This window comes from Oreochromis aureus, linkage group 11 (assembly GCF_013358895.1).
Source record: "Oreochromis aureus strain Israel breed Guangdong linkage group 11, ZZ_aureus, whole genome shotgun sequence".
NCBI classification, from domain to species: domain Eukaryota; kingdom Metazoa; phylum Chordata; class Actinopteri; order Cichliformes; family Cichlidae; genus Oreochromis; species Oreochromis aureus.
Genome location: NC_052952.1, coordinates 17,229,658 through 17,252,003, shown reverse-complemented (window position 1 = coordinate 17,252,003; position 22,346 = coordinate 17,229,658). Strand labels below are relative to the sequence as shown.

Sequence of the window (22,346 nt, the reverse complement as noted above, 5' to 3'; positions counted from 1 at the left end):
TTTCTATCATACCTGGGGAAGGCAGAGGTCTTGACATTCCTCCAGCTGGTCTCCTGGGTTGGGGAATTTTTGGCCTTGCACCATGATCTGACTTTGGGTGGATACTTGGAATAGAGTTTTCCTCCATTGTGGGGTGGCACTCTGATATAACAGTGTCTTGAGCTTTGGATACTGAAGAGTGATAGAAATGATTTATGAATACACCGAATCACTTATTAGGGCATCCTAGTTTAAAAAAAACAAAACAAAACAAACAAACCACACACCAGGTATTGGACGGGGGCTGTGAGCAATGGTGTGATTATCTCCCTGGTTCGGCATCTCCTCAACTGGCTTCTCTGGGACAATTGGTCGGACCTCTCGGACTGTACATGTGTATTTGCACCGCCGCAATGGGTTAACCGTACTCCAATACCACCGAGAACACCTTATTAAGGAAGGGGGAAATTCATTCAATGTTGCAAATATAATTTCTTTATATATTCAAGTGTTATCAAGTATAATTAATGTTAAAAGCAGAAAATCCAACTCACTGAAAACCAACAGGAAACAATTTTCCTTTGTTCGCTGAAAGTTCTGTCAGCACGCCTAGATTTTCAATCTGCAGGGAACCTGTGCCGTAACAATGTGGAGACCGATTTTGAGTTTAACAAAAGCCGATTCTAATGAACACCTTTAAGGGCTCAAACAAGCAATCAACTAAAACAAAACAGCTTACCGATCATCACGTTGATAAGGTCTGGCTCCAACCCAGTCAAGAACTTTCTGCGGAGACTGATCCCCTCAAAATCAACATACACTCTGCGGTTTACTTCAAATTCCTGACCCGTTATCATCTGTAAAACAAAAGTACGTAACTAAGACTAGGGTTTAAATTCATAAAAATATTCTTTAAAAAAAACAAAAACAAAAAAGGGTACTTCAAACTTGTTTAAATCGTGAAAGAGGCAAGATGGGAGAGGAGAATTTACCCTGCCACTGATGAGATGTCGGTGTTTGTAGCAGTAGACCTTTTTATCATCCTGGAAGACACACTGACGGGAGCGGGCGCACATGAAGTGGTAGTTGCTTTGACAAGATGTCAGACAGCAGCCCACAGTGGCACCCGACTGATTGCAACGTTCACATCGCTGAAGAGGATTGGGGTTAATGACAGTGAAGAGTGAAGAATAAAGTTTGGGTTAACGTAATTACAATAAAAAGACAAAGACTGATCTGGTTCAACTCTTCAGATTTTAAGCAATTTTCAGTTTATCAGGGTGATAACAACTAACCATCAAGCGCCCCCTGGTGACAGCGCTGTGTACATGCAGCAGAGAGCCATTGTCCTCTTCAAAAACTTCTGCAGACCACAGGCAGCAGTTGACATGAGCCCATTCATTCTGGCCCAAATACAGTAACCTGCCTGCTTCCTGAGAAAGGAAACAAAACAATCCAACATGAAATAGTTTACAAAAATAAGTGAATTGGGTTTGCATTCTTCTGTGAACCACTCAATTTTAATGTTTAGGGAATTACTTACATTTGATTTGAGGTCTCCATATTTTTGACACAAAGAGCACTGTCTCTCATCATCTTTAGACCATCCAGTGTCTAGATCAGCTTTTGAAAGCCGACCTCTTTTTCCTAAGAAAACACACAAAAGTAAATATTTAGAGGAAGAGAAAAAACAGAGAAAATAAAGAACATGTTCTCATGAACCAAATATGTCACCTTTGAATTTGAGTCTGCTGCTTTTAAAGTGGTTCAGGCTTGATGATTCCCTAGACATTGGAGAAAGAGCCTCTTCTTCCTTTATATCCAAGCTTTGCCCATCGTCTTCCTGCAGGAGTCCCAGTGGAGTTCTAGATGAAAGATCCTCTCTCTCCTGCCACTGAGCATAAACATGCTCTGTCGTAGGAGGATGAACAGCCTGGGACAACATCCCCCTGAAGAGTTCAGAAGTTCAAAAATTGAAGCAGCACAAAAACAGAATGGTGCTTTCCCTTTTCATTATACAGCACACATCAGAAGTGATAAAACCCACTTAAATTTACCTACTTGATAAAAAATTTAAACACTTGAAATATTTACAGTTCTATTTATTGTATTGTATCTCAATAACTGCAGGTTTAAACTAATAATAAAGGCTCAAAATTAGAAACTAAAACAAATACTCTGGCGATGATTGCCACACAAGTTAGAAAACCTATTGTCATTGAAACAAAAGTAAGTAGACCTGTGATTTCCAGCCAGTTATTAAATGAGCACCAGACATCTCACAGTGTTGGACATATATGTAAAAGTGTAGTGGGGCTTGGGAAGCTCATCTTGTAACTGGAAGGTTGCCAGTTCGATCCCCTGCTCTGTTTGTCTTGGTCATTGTTTCCTTGGGCAAGATACTTCACCTACTGCCTACTAGTGATGGCCAGAGGGGCCGATGGCGCGATATGGCAACCTCGCTTCTGTCAGTCTGCCCCAGGGCAGCTGTGGCTACAACTGTAGCTTGCCTCCACCAGTGTGTGAAAGTGAGAGTGAATGAATAGTGGAATTGTAAAGCGCTTTGAGGGTCTCGAAAAGCACTATATAAATGCAATCCATTATTATTATTATTATTATTATTATTGTTATTATTAAAAGAACTGAAAAACTATGATCCGATCACTTGACATGAATCTAATAGAAGACCTCTGGATTATTTCATGAAGAAAGAAAGAAAAATGCACCATCTCTAGCCAAGAGAACCTAAGAGACATATTTTCAGACCAAAGGCAGATTGTCTTTCTGCTGTGCAACACTAGCATTTTCTTTGCTGACAAAGATTAAGTTATGCCATCAAAGAAAGGTGGACCTATGATTAAAAAAATAAAGATTTCAGTCTTGCTTAAAAAAACCCCTCAGTGGTTGCAAGGTATTCCTACAATAGTTGAAATGTACAGTTTCCTGGTATTCCTATTCCTATTTATCCCTATTATATACTCTGTATTTATACATGTCTCTGTATTTATATATGTCTCTGTATTTATATATGTGTAAATATGCTATATTTCTGCTCATTTTCTGCAACTTCTGTTGGTGCAGTGCTACCGGAAACGGAATTTCCCGGAGGAACCCACCCGAGGGATTAATAATATCTAATCTACAGTGAAGCCTGTACTTCTAATATAGTAAATCTAAATAGTATTTTTTAAATTTTATTATAAGGAGACATGGTTTTAGCTAATTTTATACTTAGGTGATGTTTTACACAGATGTGCTCATTTCTGTTGTATCTATTGTGAAAAGGGGTGCTTGTGGGAAATGTGATTATGGACTCATGTTTTTATATTTTCATTGTAGGTAGAGAAGATTAGAGAGCTACGTGTAAACTTAGGATTTTGTTTGTAGTGCTGAGGTGGGGAAGACCAGAGGCAGGACAGTTGAAGGGGGCGGTACAATGGGCAGGACACCGAACCCATAAGATTGTGTTGACTTCCAGTTGTGAGCCAGACCTTGCTAGACGTAGCGGAAGTAGGCTAGTTAGCTAGGTCTCGGATGCATTTGTATTTTATTCTAAAGCGCTTTTGGAAGTAAGAGTCTCTGCCTGATCGCTACCATTAAAATAATCCGTGAAGTTGGCGTACTTCAACACTATCTAGGTATGTAACACTCTAAGTACATAACTTTAATGGAGTATTTCTTAAACTTATAAAATGTTAAAAATGTAATACTTACACTGGCAAATCTTTGGTACAAGGGTCCCACACCTTTGGGTCTTGGCTGTTGAACCAATTAAATACCTCCTCGAGCAGCTAAAAGAGAAAAATCACTCAGTAATTATAAATGTTACAAAACTGAAAACAAACAAACAAAAAGATAAATCATGCTTAAAGCCAATTCTGCATAACTTCAGGAGACTTTATGTGTTTTTGGCCATGCAGCACCTTTAAGTAGTAGGATCGTGCCAAGGCAGTAGGTCTCCGCTCCTCTGGAAGATCTTCCTCTTGCTCTAGCCTCTTTCGCACCACCTGAACTACATCCTCATGGAACATTTTCTATTTAAAAAAAAGAAAGAAAAAATATTTTGGTGTCCTTCAGATGTTCAATCTTGTGCTGATGAGGCAGCTGCATATACAACATAAAGAATGTGACTACAGTGGCCCCTTGTTTATCGCGATAGTTACGTTCTAAAAATAACCCGCGATAGGTGAAATCCACGAAGTAGCCAACTTTATTTTTTACAATTATTATAGCTGTTTTATGGCTGTAAAACCCCTCACTACACACTTTATACACTTTTTCTCTGACAAGCTTGAACATTTTACACTTTCTCTCTTGTTTAAACACCCTCAAAGTTCAATCCTTTGTGGAAAAATAAGTCCAATATTATAGCATAAAACCAAAGGCACCCATGGTTGCCTTTGACGGGGCAAAACATTTCATTGACATTTTTGTGTTTGTTGGAGAAAAAATACAAACATACAGTGCAGCACTTCAGAGTCACACTGCTAGCGATCGAAACTTTAGATAAATTTGACAAGCTGAACGCATTCTGTACTGTACAGGACACAGGGCACGAGACTGACTGACAATGGTCTACAGCCAATGAGAACACAGAACACAATGCGCTGTAACAAAAAAAAAAAAGCATGCAAAATTGCACCCAAAAAAATCTGCGAAATAGCGCGACCGAAAGGTGAACTGCGTTATATCGAGGGACCACTGTACCATTCTACATCACATAACAGGGCTGTACAGTTAATTGAATTTGAATCTAGATGACGATTTTGGCATTCCACAATTAAATTGAGCAATATTTAAAATGCATGTTTTGCTAATTAAAATGCAAAAGCAAATGAAGGGCTTCTTAAATCAGCACGTGACCATGTGCCAAACACAGCTGTTCCCCCCACCAAGTTTGAAGTTTCCTGGGCTAGTCTGACCATGTGAAACTACACTCAAAGACAGATATAAGAATGACTCGAAATATTGAACTATGCACAGCAGCAGGGAAAGACTTAGCATAAGTTATGTTAACCATGAAGAAATCAGAGTGTGGTGCATCTGCACTGTAAAGCAAAACACAACTAATTTATTCAACCGCCTGAGAATACACCACAAAGTCACAAACTGCTGTTTGAATACATGAAGGCTAAAAAAAACATGCAATGGTTGCTAATGTGAATCGTCTAGCACAGGGGTCGGCAACCTGCGGCTCCGGAGCCGCATGCGGCTCTTTAGTCTTTATTTTGCGGCTCTGCGTGGTTTGGGAAAATAAATTAGAAGTATTTAGCTGAAGTGTATTTTATTTGTGTTTAGTTCTTTTTTTAACTTGTAGTTTTAAATTGGAAGATTATTGTGATTTTGAAATATAAAAATAAAATTATATCTTATTATTTTTTCATCGCTCAAAATAAGCGTCACACTTGCTGAAGCCGGTATACCCGCCGAAACGCCGTGCATTTATCGAGACTTTCGACACCAGGTAGGCCAATTATGGATCTTCGGATCCACATTACATCGGCAGCTGTTCTCCACCGTGAACTATGTTAAAAACAAACACCGCTCATGCCTGACAGATGACAGCTTACAGTCCTGCGTAAAGATGAAAGCCCCGATTCGCAGACGCTGTGCGCAGAGGTTTGGGACCACAAGTCTCATTGTAAACATATCACGGCAGACCCGACGATGTTTACATGAACATGCTTTTCAGCATCTCTTTATTGACCACTTTTCACACACAGTTGCTGTACACATACAGCCGGCTGTAGCGTCTCAGCTCACAGCCCGACAACACAACAGCAGAGAGAGAACAGACTTTAAGGCGGCGAGGGGTGATTGTGGCTGCCGCTCAGGTGCGTCTGACTCGCATGCAGCGGCACTGCAGACCACGCCCCGCCACACACATTAACAAGGTAAAATACATATTTAGGCAGAATTTTGCAAATATCTATTTTTCATTTTTCAGCAGCATAGTGCTTTTTTCCAATTACTTTTTAAGAGTCAGGTCAAGGCTCCAAAAGCCCAAAGGTGATATAAGGGTGGCGGCTCACAACAGTTTTTGTTTGCTACATGGATCATTTTAGTTCAGCTGGGTGTCTTTGCTTTTGTTACATTTCTTTAAGAGTTCAAAATGTGTTATTTACATAAATAAAATGTAATTTTCTCTGTAGCACTTCATGGATTTTATAAGCAACACACCTTAGTTGCTCTGTGGATTCTTTTAAAAAGCAGTTAAAAACTTTTCTGTTCAAACAAGCCTTTTGTTGATCTACATATTTTATATTCTTTACATTATTTACATTTGATCTTTAACATTGTGTATAATGTCTATTGATTGTATTGTTTATTTTAATATTTGTGTACAGCGCTTTGTGACTGCCTGTCTGCGAAAAGCGCTTAATAAATAAACTTTACTTACTTACTTTAGTTGTTCACACAAAGCATAAAGGTAAAAACAAACAAACAATATATACAGTGTTATCTTCATTTTAGATTTCAAAAAGTATTTGCGGCTCCCAGTGTTTTCTTTTCCGTGGAAACCGGGTCCAAGTGGCTCTTTGGGTGTTAAAGGTTGCTGACCCCTGGTCTAGCATCAACTCGCATGTCCAGAAAAATAAGCCTGTACAGTGAGTCAGTTCATGTAGCTCACAGGGGTGCACTGAAATCACCAGCCAATCGGATTCTATTTGGAAAACGTTATGTGCAAACCAGATGAGGCGAGTAACGAAGGCTTTACGAAAATGGTCAACATATTAGACAAACACAGATCATTTGCTCGAGCAATTCTTTATCCAAAGTGGCAAAACTTGCACTGTTTTATGTGCATACATCATACAGGTATAATGAAAGGAGTGAAAAACATAAGGAGAATAAGGAAGACCGATTTTTCGTACAGATATGAAAATGTGAAAGCAATGTTCGGTTTACAATTTGCAATAAAAACTGAACGATCATGATCATCATTTTTTACTATGATGGTACAGACCTAATGTTTAAATGGAAGCACAACGTTCTATACCAGTTAATCTACTTGAACTGATTATGTGACATTAAATAAGGGGCTATGTACTCACCAATGTAGTATAAAGGCCTTTGTCAAACTTCTTTCCTACAGCTCGGAGGTCACAGGCTGGCTTTCCTTCTATGCCACTGTCAGGGTCGACCGATCTTTCACACTACAACAGAAGTTGAAGAAAATTAAACATCATGCAGTTTGAGTACTTTACTAAAATAAAATAATAATAATACAGTAAACGGAAACATTTTAGTAGCTATATTTAATGATATCTAGCATAAAAACCTACATTTGAGTCATAAAAATTAGAGATGAACCGACTGCAATCTGTGACCAGCCTATACTGATTTTTCCTGGTTATAGTTTTCTTTCTAAAAACTACAATGGACAACATATAAAAACAAGAATCATGTATTTTATGTTCATAATAAAAAATAAACTTATTAAACTTCACAAATTATCCCAAGATGCAGTAAGTTACAGGAACTTCTCTCACTTTATCAACTGAAAATAAAGTGCTCTACTGCTGTACAGAGGAACACATACATGAAAACGTGTTGCTGTGCACCCACCTTTAACTGACATAATTCACCTTACCTTTAGTAAACAAAAGCAAGTGCAGCAGATTCATATAACAAAAAAACAAAAAAAAAAAAAAACGAGTCAGGGACTTGCATCATTTTCCAGTATGTGTAGAAATTCAACAGATAACAGGACATTGATTCTTTTTTCTTTTTCACTTGTCTCCATAAGTTTTCCTGTAACTGCTTTGATCGTTTGCTCATACCAAGGCTTCTTTAAGCTTTGGTTATCTTTACCACTTTTCTTTTGTTCGCTTCTGTAAAAATGTCCATGTTCAGCTGGACAAGACTGAGTTAAGCATCGGATTAAGTTTTCGGCAAAAGTTTTCGTAGTGCTTTACCCTGCAGTTTACTTTAGCAAACTTCACTTACAACATGTTAACATATGGCTGTGAGTGGGCGCATGAGCACTTGTGCATGTTGTGCATGCATGAAATGGACCAGCTCATAACTGCACATATATCAGGGTGAACAGCTGGTCACCGGTTGGTGTCGAGAACACTGAAAATCATCTGATTCCAGTCCCCGGTAAGTCAATCAGTGCATCACTAATAAAAATAGAAGCAAAGTCTCCTACCTGTGAGCAGGTAACAAGGTGCTGGGTGAGGGTGGACGAAAGCAAGCATGCTAGCACCTTCTCCACCCCAGCCCTGAGCTCAATGTAGAGAAGCTCTCTCCAGGCACTGGGTTGGGTCACACTACATGGTCGACATGAATACACTACACTCTCTGGCAGGCTGGACAGGATCTCATACAGCTCATCTGAAATTATTTTACAGGAGAGATATTTTGGATGGAATCTGCTCATAATCAAAATTCACAAATGCAATCTAAGAAAAACTTTCATACTCAGCTGACAGTAGCAGATAACATTTAAGTTTGGTAATGCTGTTCCAGTATTAAGAAGCTTCAAAACTGTATGCCATCAATGTTTACAGAGTCAATAATAAAAATCACCTGTTAGATCCTCACACTTGGCATGAACCCAATGGTTGCAGGTGCCACACTGCATCATCTGACTATCATAGTCATTGTCCTCATAACACTTGAAGCAGATTGGACAGTAGTTACCTAAAAAAGAGACATTCAGACAAGTTAAAGAAGCTGAAAATTCACCAAATGATAAACTTATTGTCAAGGTTAAACTGTCACCTCACCCTGGTCATAGAGTTTTGAACAATCTGGACATAGTCCTTTGTCATGGTTCCACTCAGTGTCCCAACTCTTCCCTGGTGTGACGCCACAACTTTTGCACCTGGTGCATGTCATACACACCTGCACAAAATATTACTATGAGAAATGGGCAGGTTGTTGTAAATATCCCTAATTTTTTTTTTTTTTTGAGTAACCTACCCAGGCTTTCCTCTTCTTGTTTTGTTTTGGGTAGTTTGGTCCCAAACAGGAGGCATGATAGCAGTTCTGGCATCGTTCACACTCTAATAAAGGCTGAGGAAGACATGGAAGCAAACAGATTAGGTACATACCAATAAGAAAGCGAAACAAGACAAATAAAATGTTTTTACCTTTGAGAGCCTGTTTTTCCTTCCGCACACATGGCAAAACTTGCAGCGTCTGCAGCACCAGTTTTCTTTATTCTCCTCTGAGGGGCGCTCCGCTGGCTCAAGGCAAAACTTGTGGAAAGGTTCACAGCACACTTGGCAATACAGCATCTGTAAAATGAGGGTCAGAGGAAAAAAAACAAACATGTAAATTACAAAAAAGGATGCCTTGCTATCTGAATCATGAAGTGTTTAATGTTTATCTAAACTTTTTTGAAAATACAAGGTTGTAAGCAAGAGATTGAATATTTAAAGTCATCAGTTACCTCGTGTTGCCCTTTACTGGCACAAAGGAAGCAGACATAGGGTGGCATGGGAGGCGCAGAGGTCAGTATACTTAATCCACCCATATTCCAGACATTCTCCACAGCACAGTCCTCCTGAAAATGAGATAATAATAAAAAAATAAATACAAAAAAATTAAAGATTTTCACAGTAGTTATAATTACCCTATTCTTTCCTGTAATCAATGCCCATATAGATATTTACACTATGTTGTTGATTGAACTGTGGATTAACTTTGTGTATTAAATTTAATGCAGGTTGTAATTTACATTTTCACACATGTACACATTCATAGATTAAAAAAATAATTCGACAGATCAGAAGGAACAAAACTCGACTGAATCACGTATTGCAACACTGCACATGTGGGAATTTAGATTAACACTGACCTCTGCTGGGCAAAACATTATACTAACGTGAAATCATGAAATGCATTTTAAATTATTACAGGTGTTAGTTGTGTGTACATCGTCTGTGGACTAAATAATATTTGAGGAAGGAAAATAAGAAACCAAGTATGTCTGCAAATACATAACTCTAGTTATTACTTTCCGACAGGGAATACGACTCTGGAATTTAGGAATATATGAAACAAAGACAAAACAAAACAAAAAAACCTACCTTAAAATCAACCCTGATTTTATGAGTAGGTTTAGAAGATTCAACAGTTCGCTGCTCAAATCCATGGGCCAATGCAGCCAGGACACTGGGAGGAGTCTGCTCCAAAGGACCCTGAGACTGGAGACCCTGAGAGACCACCGCAACCTACAGACATGCATAATGGCTAATTAAATTGCTGATTGCTAAAATTCACTGCATTAAATTAGCAAAAGAAAGGGAATGTAAGAAAATCCTGAGACAGTTTTGTGCAGAAACGTCTGGTTTGTTTGCTACAATCTCAGTAACAGTAACAAGTGTTATGTTAAGCACAGCGTGCCAGAACTGGACATTTTTTGTCCAGTTCTGGCAAACATCAATATACTTCTATACAACTGCCACAAATTTCCATTATATAAGTCAAGTACAGTTTAAGCACCAATTAAATCCAGAATTACACACCTTCTCAGGTTTACGTCGAGCTGACGGCACACGGTGAGAACTGGACTTTCGATGCCTGACCTCATCATCTGATATGTCTCCCAAGAATCCTTCCAGCGACACAAAGTCTTGAGGACATCATGGAAAAAACAAATTATTTTATTAACAGGCTTTGTAATCTTAATAGTAAACAATATCCAAACTTAAATGTCTACACAGCTACTTGCTCTTCTTAACAAAAGAAGCAACTAGACTCTGTCAAGCAGTCGCTGAGTATTAATTTACCTTGACTGAAACGGGGTCCGACACCTCTTCTCCTTGCTGGTGAGGCAGAGCTCGAGAGAGCTTTATCATCTAGATCTGAGTCGTAATCCACCAGGTCAAAATAGACACGGGGTTTAACGACACGCTTCGGCTGCTTTCTCAATGACGGACTGTGGCCGTCACTCTGGAGACCAGACGGTGAGTCATTCCCTTCGTCGTTACTTGAATGACCCCCACTGAGAGAGGATCGCCTTCGCTTAGAGGAACCTAAAAGAAAACAGTAGTGACACTGATATGTAAGAACTACTGCAACATGAAATGTGCACAGAAGGGGAAAAATTACCTTTGGGTGCCGTTCTCCCACTTAATCTGCGTGCTTTCCTCTCCTCAATTTGGTCACATCTCTTATACCTTGTGGTTAAAATAAAATAAATAGGAATTTTTAGAATAAATCAGAATTCACCACACTGTCCTACGCTCCACAAAAACTACCAAACGTAACTTACACACAACACTGCCGCTTGGTATTGGGACCACCAAACTTGGGTTTGTCCAGGCAGTTAATGCACTTGCCACAATCCTCTTCGTGATTGCAGCCTTTGCATACGCCACACCTTCTAGATCGGTACCCAAACGGTCCAAGTCCTTTCCGCTTCACGAAATTTGATGGTTTCTTGACCTTGGTGACCTTTGGATCTGACAGCCCGGGACTGTCAGATTCAGATGGAGAACCAACATCTGCAAGAACAAAAATGCAATAAGAATGGGAAAATAATGCCTTTCATGCACGATTTGAGCTTATCTGAACAGCAGCTCTTTTTCTCTTTCCCAAATGCATTCTCAGCCACATCAAACAGCAGCGGTATAGATAAAAATAGTAAAGATGCAATGATGAGGCACTAAATATATAAATGATCAAGACAAGTCTGGTTACAGTGAATATCAAATAAAAACTAAATAGTTGTACAAACATTATCCTCTGCTGGAAGTTAGATAGCGTTACTTATGTTTTAGTTAGGAAACAAATTTGTTTATAGGAACTGTTCAGACAAGCAGTGTAATGTCATCGGTCATATCTACCTTTAGTGACTGCTGATGGGGAAATGCCAGATCTTTCATGCAGTGGCAAGGCACTAAGTCTGGGAATATCATCTGGTACCATGGCACGTGGCTGCCCGAGGACCACGGATGCAGCACGGCACACGTGCTTGATACGTGGACCTCCTGCTCTACGGAACTCCTGGCACAGTGGGGAGATGACCTGCGGCTGAGGAAGGAAAAAAAAATGTCATGAGGCTTTAGTTTACACGGGATGAGCTTCCCCGTTTATATTATTGTTCAATTTCAGCTCAACACAAGGGGTTTTTTATCCGCTTGGTACAACCACAGACAGAAAAAAGATTTTTAGTGAGATCAATGCTTGCTCCCCTCGGGGCTATTGATTTCCACGCTTACTTGTACTTGAGGCGGTTCTGTCTTGACTGGAACGTCAGAATGAAGCTGTACCCTCTGCTTCCTCCTTTGTCTTTTAGAGGTCATATCTTGAGACCTGGCTCCAGCCGGGCCAGATAACAGCTGCAAGGTTAATTGGAAAAGAAACAAAACACTGATACATAACGTATCAATCAAAACAACTGTCTTCATATGATGTGTTCTTCCTCTGTGACATGTTATTAAGCCAAGTTAAGCTACTAACAAACAGTCAATGCATACAATGAATTGAAAACACGCTTGTGGTGACGGTGACCTTACCCCGGACGACTTAAGCTGTTTCTGCTGGTCAATTTTAATAAGCTGAACCTTGGCTTTCCTGAGGAGATTGAACATTCTTTTATTTGCACCAGTGAGTCGTGCTCTTTGTGGTACTCCCTTCTCCACAGACCCAAGAGAAATGCCCCCACATCTGCCTGAGTTCTGTACCGACTGCAACTCTCCTGTGGAAGCAATACAAGCCATTTTCAGGTCTGTGGTATAGTCTTGTTTGCACGATTGTGTAAGTGATGAATCGAACCTTTGCTTAACATTAGTATGGTGTTACCTGAGTGAGGCTGGGCAGTGTCTTTTGCAGCTATATCTTCCACTTGGCCATGTTGCAATGTGAGTGACTTTGGGTTAGTAGTCCTAACACAGACAGAAACTTTTCTAACTACTCCAGGAGTATCGAGGTCTTCGATCTTAAGCTTGGACTTGTCTTTCTCTACGCTTGTATCCCGTTGCCTAAGACTAATGCTCATGGCTTCATCATCAAGTCCTTCTGCTAAATCAACAGGAGGCTGGAGTGGTTTGCTCGCACCATCGGGCTCTGGTGGGGTTTTGCTTTTAAGTCCCAGGTGTGGCTTCTTCAGCCTCTGATATATCTTGAGGTGAGTCGTTTGCTTAGTGAACTTAGGGCAGTTTTTCTTTTTCTGAACATCAAGGAGGTCAGTAGATAGTTCTGTAGGCTTATCAACTGGTGTCAGTGAAAAAAGATCCTCACCTTTGTTTTCTGGAGTTTTGTCCAGTGTATTCACTTCCTTGCCTGACTCTTCTGGAAGATGCCACTTAAAACTAGAGTTCTTTAGAAGGGACCTGTTCTTATCATTTTTGACACTTTTTCTCTCAGAAAACAGGCTATCGGCGAGATCAATACTTTCATCGAGGTCCTGAGCTGAAAACAGATCAACGTCCAGTTGAGCTTCACTCAATATGTCCTCCTCGTCAATTGGCAGGATTGGAGATATTGCTCTGTCTGTCCCATCATCTCGCCTCTTTCCTGGACGTATTTGCAAGCCCAGTTGTAAACCCTTCTTTGGGGAGTTTCTCCGAGGCAGTACAGACATTCCTGCATCATCCATAAACCTCTGAGGGGTCTTGATCACCCGAGAGGATCTGGCACTTACCACAGGCATTATGAAGTGCTTAATGTTTTTTATGAACTTTGACTTACTGCGCTGAGCCTCTGCAACATCTGCCTGCCCCCCATCAACTAATGTGTCTGTTTCCTCCTGCTTCAAACTATCTTTGTCAAGTCCTATATCTATCAGCTTGGAAATGACTTTAGGTTTTGGTCTCTTAGAGCCAATAAACTGAAGACTTGACTGCTTCTTTTTGTACTTTTTATGTACCCCAATAAGTTTGGAGCTTGGGGATGGTACGTTAGCTGCCAGTGGGGTAGAAATGTCACCATCTCCCTTGTCAGTTTGTTCACTTTCAGGTAATTTGAGTGGGGCAAATTTTCCATCTTTGCTCCTGTGTCTGTGTTTCTGGCGCTGACCAATCAAGTTTTTACGTTTCTTTTTTCCTTTTTTCTGAGATGCCACTGATGCATTTAGATCACTCGTTTGACATTCCAGTGACAAAGATTGCTGACTTTCAATTGACTGAATGTCCATTTCTTCTTTTACTGGTGGCTGTATCTGCTCTTCCTCCACTGACACAGGGTCCTGTTTGGTCTCTGGCGGAGGGCATTCTTTTGTTTCCGGCTGGTTTACTTCTGTTACTAAAGGCTGAGTGTCTTCCTCTTGAACAGGCTCTGTGTTAGTAGCGTCAACTGTAACAGGCTCTGTGTTGGCAGCAGTTTCAGTGGAAACGACAGCCTTCTTCCTGGGAACAGACTTCTTTTTCCCTAGTTTGTTATTCCTACATCTTCTAGGCTTGGAAGGCACAGGCAATGTTTTGGCCTCACTAAACTGTGGTTCGGCCTCATTAATCTGTGGTTCTACCTCATTCTCCACCTTTGGTGGGGAAGCGTCACCTGGCACCTGTGAGGGGTCTTCAGCAATATTTGAGGTATCTTTGTCAACAATTTCAGAGGAGTTTACACAGGTCGTTTGCAATGGCTCCTCAGTCGAATCGAGACAAGAGTTTTCGGGAAGAACTTGTGAACTGGAATCTTCAGTTGAAACCTGAGAAGAATCTTCAACGTGAACCTGTGGGGCATCTTCATCCTGTACACTTGCTCTAAGCTTTCGTTTTGGAGTGTTCACCGGCTTCTGACTGACAGACTTTGTTGGTGACGAATCAAGGCTTGATGTTCTCCTCCTTAGCCTCCTTGTTGGTGTGACATCAACATCCAGACACGCTGATTTATCCTCATTAGTTTCATTCTGATCTATTAAAACATCCTCTTTCTCCTCTCTTTCCAACATCTTTTCAGCCACAGGGCTGACCTGCTGAATTAAAAAAGAAGGCTTTGAACTTTTATGTTTGCCAGGAGAGGAGACCTTTTTAATTTGAAGAGGGGGGACAACTTTCCCACAGTCCGTTTTAGTGATTTCTTGTGGAGATGCTTCAGCTGTGTGTTCCACTGCAACTTCAACTTGTAAAGAGGTCTTTTCCTCCAACGGCTCCTCAGTGTTGTTTTGGGGATCCTTCTGATTACTCTCATTTTTCTCAGTGCTTTCACTCTCCCGTGGAGCTGTGTCATCAAGTTTGGATTCATCATCAATTCCCTTTAAATTTTCACTGACACTGGTATCACAAAGAGCGGGCTGATCAACCTCACTTACAGCATTAGGTGTTACCGTGAAAGTGTTTTCAGCGCGTGGTGTCTGGCTTCCTCCCTTTACTAACGTCAAAGTCCAGATAAATTTTCTTCGTTTTTTCTTTCGAGACGCATTCTTCCCCGCGGCCTGTGCATCGTATTTAGGGTTTCTGATCTTTATTAACTTTAAGCTTGGGATCCTCATGTCCTCATTTTTCAAAGGCAAACTGTCACTGGGTTGCACAGCTGAGTTATCAGTCTCTGACAATGACAGACCTTGGTTTTCTGGCACTGTATCGTTTTTATTCAGCCTCCTGCTTTGCCTTCGTCTGTTACTTCCCGCTAATGGTTTGGCCTCTGCTGTCCGCGAATCTTCTGACTTGGACGCTGCTACAACGGCATCACTTGTACTCAAACTTTCTGCTGCAGGTGCGCTCACTGAGGCTCTTTTAGAGAGTGGGTTTGTGACTCTATTGCTCCTACGAGTCACTAGTTGATTAACATCAGGACCCTGGCCAGCAGCAGTTTCCTTATGCTTTAATTTCTTTGCGTGTGATTTTGGCTCTACAGTCCCGCTCTCTTTTACAGAATCAAGTTGGTCAACAGTTTCTTTCTCCTTTGATTTTTGGTCACTAACCACAACTTTGGCGCTAGTCCGACATACAGGCTCTGTTGTTTTTAAAGCAGATCTCCCACGCCTTCTCACAGGTACCGTCCCCCCTCCTTTATCTTCTGTGCCATGTTCATCCTCTTGTGGTTCAGCTTTTAATTTGACATGAGCACTTAAAATCTGGTCACCCTCAATGTCCTTGATTTTAGGCTCATCCTGATCTCCTTTCATCTTCAACTTCTTTGCAGATTTTTTCTGAGGCTCCTTTACGGTTTTGATTTTCTTTTTGGCCACCAACTTTATAGTAATCCTCGGTGCTGCTGATGAAGCTCTGCTCTTGGCGGGCTGTCGATCCATTGTGTTTTTTCCTTTCGAACCTTTCTTGCAATCTTTTGCTGGTTTTGCTTCGAGGGACACGTCGTGCATTTGCTCCGAAGATTTTACATCTTTTATCGGATCAGGTGGTGCAGCTGCCTTCACTGCTGGCGTTTTAAGCGGTAGCTTCTCACTTTGTCGTTTCGATTTTGTGTTGGCAGCATCACCTGCAAAACAAAAGTATTAAATAAAGACAAAATCGAAACAACAAAACTATATAGGAAAAAGTCATACATTATATTGCATTTCGTGGTTAATTCATTTCCTAATGTGTGGGTTATTTACAAATAATACCAAATATTTCATGACATTAAATAACAGCTTGCTCTTTACCTTTGGAAGAATTTTGTTGAGACAATATGGGTCCCTTGGAACCTTTTGTCTCAGCTTCAAATCCTTTGAAGTCATCCCCCTTGAAAAATAAAACCGCAATTAACACTTGAAGTCATTTTGCACTCTGCTGGAAACTGTTAAACCATCAGGATAAACAATAACTAAAGTTTTAAATCTTTACATTAATCATCCTCAGTGCAGAAAAAAAAATCCTTTGCATGCACATGCTTTTAACACTTAACACATTAACAAATCAATATATGTGGATCATAGCATATCTGAACAAGGGCTTTTCTAACAATATAGCAAACAAGTCTGACTTTTTAAACTGAAACTCATCAATAGTACATGACTGTTTTGCTCTTTCTAAATAAGGTTGAAACCAACTACTGTCATTCATCCCTTGTGGGTTGTTATACAGATATCATGCATTAGTAACAGCAACAAAAAAAAAGAAAAAAAAAACACGTGGCTGAGTAGGAAAACTTCCTATAATGTTATTACATAATATAGACCGTTTACTACCTAATCGAACAAGATACGTCAACAGGTTTAATATGAATGTCAAATGAGCAGCTACGAAAAAAAAACTGCTGGTAAATCTGCCTGTAATTACTATTCTCTTCGAGTACTGTACATCCCCATACCCACAACTGGGATCTTAACTGATACAAACAGCGCCACTCTTACGAACTGGCATTTTACTTAAACTTTATGAGGTGAGTCTGAACGCTTTCGATTCCAACAAGGTTGCATTTGACTTTGGCACACTTCTGCACCACCATTTAAACCTGACGTGTTTGGTGACATTAGCTAGCGGTTAGCAAACCCAGCCTCCATAAAGCATTCAAACTAATTTGTGAAAGTTATCTATGTGGTACAAATAAGCTCCGACATATGTGTGGTCTTGTTTAAAGTAACGTTAGATAAGCAGACTACTCTGCCCGAGTCTATGGAGCGTATGAAACAGAAGTGTTAGCAGTTAGCCACTGTACGGGGTACGGAGGCGCTATCCTTCCCCTTCTTTGTGTTCACTATTAGCTAGCTAGCTGCTACTCTGGCCCTATAACGAGTGGGCCATACATGAAATAACTGAGACTCCTGATTACAAACTCGCGTTCCCGCATAATGTTTTTTTTTAACAATTAAAACTCTTACAGTTATGCATGCTATGACCCTTTAAATTTTTTACATTTCTGGTAGCAAATTAAGCAACAGTGCTGCTGTGACTTGAACAGCTTTGCTGCTTTGGCTGAAGTGCTTATTTTGTGTTACGCTGTTCATTAAATGTAATGGAGAGCTCCACTGTGCTAACACTTAGCATACAGTTTTAGCTTAGCAAGCTTGAAGCTAAAGTTAACGCTAGCCTGAAGGATGTTGACATTTCTCCATGGTACTAAGCAGTCACACTGTTGTGCTTTGCTCTCTCTCTTGTGCATTAACGATCACACAAAATGTGAGAAGATGAAATAAAGATACTAACTCCTGGGTGGGTGTGGGACCTCACCTCTTCACTCCCACTAGAGCTGTATCCAGCCTGGCCAAGGATCTTGTGGCTTTCCTGTATTCCAAGCAAGCGCAAGTGAGACTGGTCTTCGTTTAACGATAGAACCAGGTTTGCGGGCCTTGGCCCTCCGTTAGTCACATCATCAGCTTCTAAGCCCGATCGCCCGAGTTGCCAACGCTTCTCAGAACGCAAACGACTGCGTGATGACCAAGGCCGACCGGGAAAACGACCTCTGGCCGTAGCGGTTCCACCTTGGCCTCCTACGGCAGCCGCGGTTGCTGATCCGCATCCCGCTGCCGCCATCATTGCTTCAACAACAACACACACCGACGGCTAGCAGCTCGAGGAGAGACAAGAGGGAAGGCGCGAGATGGGAGGGGGGGAGCCGCAGTGCTGCACGGGAAATTGAGTTTATTTTCCCACTTAGCGAGGGGAAAGTGACGTGTACATGTGCGGTTGTACGTCAAATTATAATTTGACACTCCTGGCTATGGTTTAAAATTTAAAGGTTGCTTAGTTGTATATACTATTAAAACATAAAAAATAATTAAATTTTTTAAAAAAACGGTCAAATGTTGTCTCTTTTTGCGTTTCAAGACAATTGGGATAATTAAATGGAACCTAACAGCATTCAAGATCATCTTCAAAGCAGAGGTGGCAACTTAGCACAATATTGTGAGTTTCGTGTTCATTTATTAGAGCAGTGACCGTCTTTTTTTAATCGCTCCATTTAACAGTATTGACAGAGGTAGCACTGAAATGAAATTACACTGAAGGAGAACTGTGTTAAATGCGTTACATCTACCAGAATTCTTGACTATACACATTGTCAAACACTAGGTGGCAGTATGAATCCATATTGCGATAATCAAAGGCTAACGATGAAGGTGTTTAAACCTTCATTTAATTAGTTTATTTATTGTTAATTAGGAATTAATTAACAGAGTTGCAGATCATGCGATATAAGAGGACCTGGTTGATCAGGGTAAGGAAATACCGGAAAAGGAACAATATATTTTATGAAAATATTCAGGTAACATCAGAGTTTAAAAAAAAAGGTTAAAGGTTAGTGAGTTCCGTTATCAGGACTATATTGTTTTACTTTTTAGTTTTTTTGTATTACTATTTCCAAACGTAGGTATTTTACATCTAAACCGCACACAAACAGAGAGCTGAATGAAATTAATCTCTTGAGTAAATTGTTAAAACTTGCAAATGATAAGACGGCCCTAAAATGAATTGCATTATTTGATCATTTTTTACTTATTTTGACATCAGCCCAATTTTGTCTCTACGATAAACTTGTATTTGAGTATCTATTTTCTCTTCTTAATATCTTATACCTTCTCTCTTTTTCTATTTCAATTTTATACTTATATTTTGAAGAAAAAGATTGCCAGTGTTATTTTTCTGAAATGACAGACACTGGGGCTAAACTAGTCACTTAAACAGGACAGTGTAGAGGTGGCACTTTTTAAAATGGGACCAAAAGCACCAACAGTGCTTAGAATGAAGATGCATATCACTGGTGGGACAACGGGATAAAGGAAAGACATATACAGTACACAAAAAATAGGATGGCAAGGCAAGGTAATTTGAATAAATGGAATGTGTAAAATATTTTCTAGGCTTAGAGTAGGATTAAATTCAACCATGCAGCTATAAAGAAAGCATGATGCAGGGGAAATTGGAAAATGTCAAGAGAAGGAAACACTGGAACAGATACTCTTGAATTGAGCACCTGTTCATTTCTCAGTTTACTGCAAGGGGTACTAATAGTGGCACTGCAGTACTTCTGAGTTGTTGACTTTTTTTTAAAGGGACACATGACTAGTAAATAAAATGTAGAGAAATACTACTACTACTACTAATAATAATAAGTACCAGTGACCGTAGAAAATGTTTTTTTTAGGGTCAACGGGTTATTTGTGGGGCGGGAGCAGTCTCAAATTCCGTGCAGCAGATTGCAGATTCTTGTAGTACCACCCCAGCTTAGTAGGTGGCGCTGAAACACCTCAGTCTTGGCGTTAGCCTTCGAAGAAGAAGAAGAAGCTAGCCCTTCTGAAGAAGAAGGAGGAAGAAGTGTTGATTGTTTTGTTTTTCTTTAACTTTTGGCTGTGAAACGATAAGGTAAGATATTACATTATTACCTTAATGTACGATATTTATAATTTTGGAAACACTATATAACGACATTCACCCAATCTGGAGAGTTAGTCTGGAAACTTACAGCAAGCGATTTTGTAACGCCTTTATGTTACTTTGCTAAGCTAACGATTGCTAACTTTAGCCTGAGGTGAATTGTTCAGTCATCTGAGGAACTAGCTCAGCGGTCAAACAGTAAAAAGCGGATTTATTATCGTCTCAGAATCAGCGGAAGAGCGTGTTTTAAATGTCTGTATAACAAGCATTCCTTTATTTGTCAAAAATATTCATTCTTTTTGGATGCTGGACAGAGCCAGTCTAGCACTGTAATCTGTTTTGTTTTCTTTCTGTGTGCAGGAACGTACAATATCACTATGAACCTGGAGCGACTGCCCAATGAGGAGAAGCTCAGCCTTTGCCGAAAATATTATCTTGGTGAGAGTATTAATATTAATCCCCATGTTCCTTTTTTTTAAATACAATTGTTCCTCCCCTTTCTGTTTTGTTTATTCTAGGGTAGTTCCACTGGCTGTGAGTCTTTTTTTTTTTCAGTAAAGGCGAAGGTTTGAACTAATGCACCTAATAATATTTCAGTGGTTAGTAAATGATTATTTCTGTCTAATATTTTTATTGATTTCTCCAGGTGGCTTTGCATTTCTCCCCTTCCTGTGGCTTGTCAATGTTGTTTGGTTTTTTCGGGAGGCCTTTTTAAAGCCATCCTACACTGAACAGCTACAGATAAAAGCATGTGAGTTTCAGAACCTTTTAAAAAATGTCAGTTTTGCACTCTATTCAATATTCAGTCTTGTAGTTTTTTCTCAGTAGCTGTTCTTTGGATGTCACTCTTGTAGGATTCAATTTGTTTCCTCAGTAAACATTTAATCAAGGACATGATATTGACAAAGGTTGTCAGTGTGAATTCCATGTTCATTTTACATGCTTGCACATTACAAAGTGTGTCTTCATCCTATTTATCTTAAAGAGTTTTGGGTAATACTGCACTTTTCATAATGCTTGAGACAATGAAATAGTTTGTTTTTGTAGGAAAAGTTGACCAAGTAACTTTTTAGATCTGGTTGTTTTTCCTAGAAGTCATATTCATTAATATACATGATCTCTTACCCAAAAGGGGGAAAAAAGGATTTTAAAAATAAATTAGTTTTTAATAATATAGTAAATACTATTTGTATATTAATACAAATATAATCCTTATGATAATGTGGCCTTGTATAGTATAATTTGGGCTTAAATTCTGATTTTCAGATAAGAACTTGAGAAGGTTTTATCCTCTGTTTTTGAAAAATAAAATAATTCCCCACATACAGACCAAATGCTGTATAGTTGGCTTTAAAAACACTGCCCTATAACCATGTACGAATTGTTTGTTTTTAAAGCAATGCTTTAAGCAGCCAACCTTATACTGTACTGTTATGTTGTTTTGACCACTGTTTGACAGTAAATAATTTTATTGTTTGTTTTTCTGTCTGTTTAGATGTGAAGCGTTCAGCGCTAGGGTTACTGTTATGGGTAGCAGTGCTCACCACGTGGATCACCATATACCAGCACTTCAGAGCAGAGTGGGGGGAGGTGGGAGATTACCTCTCCTTTACCATTCCCCTAGGTATCCCTTGAGGCTTTTTTTTTTTTTTTTCCATCTTTTCAAGTGATTGGTCTTTTCAGTAAAACTAATGATCCACTGTAATGGGCCCAAAAAAAAAATTCTCCCTGAACAACAGTGGAGTTGTTTTCCTAGTTTCTGGTCAACTAAATCCAACTAAATGGATGAATAAATGTTATCTATCTTCACAAGATAAACAATGTAGGACCCAAAACCATTTCTGTGCTCACCAAGGCATTTGAGTAAGTTATTTGGCTTTAGAGAAGGGTAATTCATCTTTTGAAATAGGCAATGTTTATGATCATGGAAATTTTGTATTGATAAGATAATGAACAACTCACTAATGTTTTTTTTTTTTTTTAACTGTTTATTGTGGTATGGTATGATTGTGCACAATTTTTACTTCTGTGTGAATAAATAAAAAGTGTCCCCAATGCTGCCAAGTTACTCTTACTCAGTTGAATTTGGAAGTTGTTAGAATATTGTTATACCACTAAATGCACAAACCTGTATAGTTGTGTTTTGGTTTTTTTGTCATACGTGATCAGTGAACTGTTTTGTCTCCTTATACTTCTCATTGTCACATATGCCAA

General features: G+C 39.6%; 2 protein-coding genes across 3 annotated transcripts in view; one reads left to right on the top strand and one right to left on the bottom strand.

The window, feature by feature from the left end:
• kmt2bb (lysine (K)-specific methyltransferase 2Bb) overlaps positions 1-18,385 on the bottom strand; it is a 30,613-nt gene extending 12,228 nt beyond the window's left edge. The window contains exons 1-28 of one of the 2 annotated variants that reach the window (XM_039619188.1): positions 17,967-18,385; positions 16,484-16,562; positions 12,742-16,317; positions 12,456-12,637; positions 12,159-12,278; positions 11,784-11,970; positions 11,210-11,441; positions 11,047-11,114; positions 10,725-10,970; positions 10,461-10,567; positions 10,023-10,166; positions 9,383-9,496; positions 9,081-9,227; positions 8,911-9,003; positions 8,715-8,832; positions 8,515-8,628; positions 8,135-8,319; positions 7,035-7,136; positions 3,903-4,013; positions 3,694-3,770; positions 1,714-1,928; positions 1,523-1,626; positions 1,275-1,412; positions 972-1,130; positions 719-836; positions 534-612; positions 267-427; positions 13-171 (exon numbers count right to left, since the gene is read on the bottom strand). In XM_039619188.1, coding sequence (XP_039475122.1) covers positions 13-171; positions 267-427; positions 534-612; positions 719-836; positions 972-1,130; positions 1,275-1,412; positions 1,523-1,626; positions 1,714-1,928; positions 3,694-3,770; positions 3,903-4,013; positions 7,035-7,136; positions 8,135-8,319; positions 8,515-8,628; positions 8,715-8,832; positions 8,911-9,003; positions 9,081-9,227; positions 9,383-9,496; positions 10,023-10,166; positions 10,461-10,567; positions 10,725-10,970; positions 11,047-11,114; positions 11,210-11,441; positions 11,784-11,970; positions 12,159-12,278; positions 12,456-12,637; positions 12,742-16,317; positions 16,484-16,562; positions 17,967-18,296 — 7,465 coding nt within the window. In that variant the 5' untranslated portion in view covers positions 18,297-18,385. The remainder of the gene's footprint in view (positions 1-12; positions 172-266; positions 428-533; positions 613-718; positions 837-971; positions 1,131-1,274; positions 1,413-1,522; positions 1,627-1,713; positions 1,929-3,693; positions 3,771-3,902; positions 4,014-7,034; positions 7,137-8,134; positions 8,320-8,514; positions 8,629-8,714; positions 8,833-8,910; positions 9,004-9,080; positions 9,228-9,382; positions 9,497-10,022; positions 10,167-10,460; positions 10,568-10,724; positions 10,971-11,046; positions 11,115-11,209; positions 11,442-11,783; positions 11,971-12,158; positions 12,279-12,455; positions 12,638-12,741; positions 16,318-16,483; positions 16,563-17,966) is intronic. The other variant, XM_039619189.1, reaches the window with a different exon arrangement.
• Positions 18,386-19,965: 1,580 nt separating this feature from the next.
• psenen (presenilin enhancer, gamma-secretase subunit) lies at positions 19,966-22,200 on the top strand. The gene is made up of 4 exons (XM_031739221.2): positions 19,966-20,120; positions 20,493-20,570; positions 20,779-20,883; positions 21,628-22,200. Exons 2-4 carry the CDS (start codon positions 20,510-20,512, stop codon positions 21,765-21,767), a joined length of 306 nt encoding a protein of 101 aa, XP_031595081.1. The 5' UTR covers positions 19,966-20,120; positions 20,493-20,509; the 3' UTR covers positions 21,768-22,200.
• Positions 22,201-22,346: the final 146 nt, after the last annotated feature.

What these genes read in the sequence shown, in the direction of transcription:
- psenen (XM_031739221.2), top strand. Translation starts at nt 20,510, where the DNA reads ATGAACCTGGAGCGACTGCCCAATGAGGAGAAGCTCAGCCTTTGCCGA. An exon ending in TTGCCGAAAATATTATCTTG is followed by an intron (nt 20,571 to 20,778) that starts GTGAGAGTATTA and finishes TGATTTCTCCAG; the next exon opens with GTGGCTTTGCATTTCTCCCC. An exon ending in ACAGCTACAGATAAAAGCAT is followed by an intron (nt 20,884 to 21,627) that starts GTGAGTTTCAGA and finishes CTGTCTGTTTAG; the next exon opens with ATGTGAAGCGTTCAGCGCTA.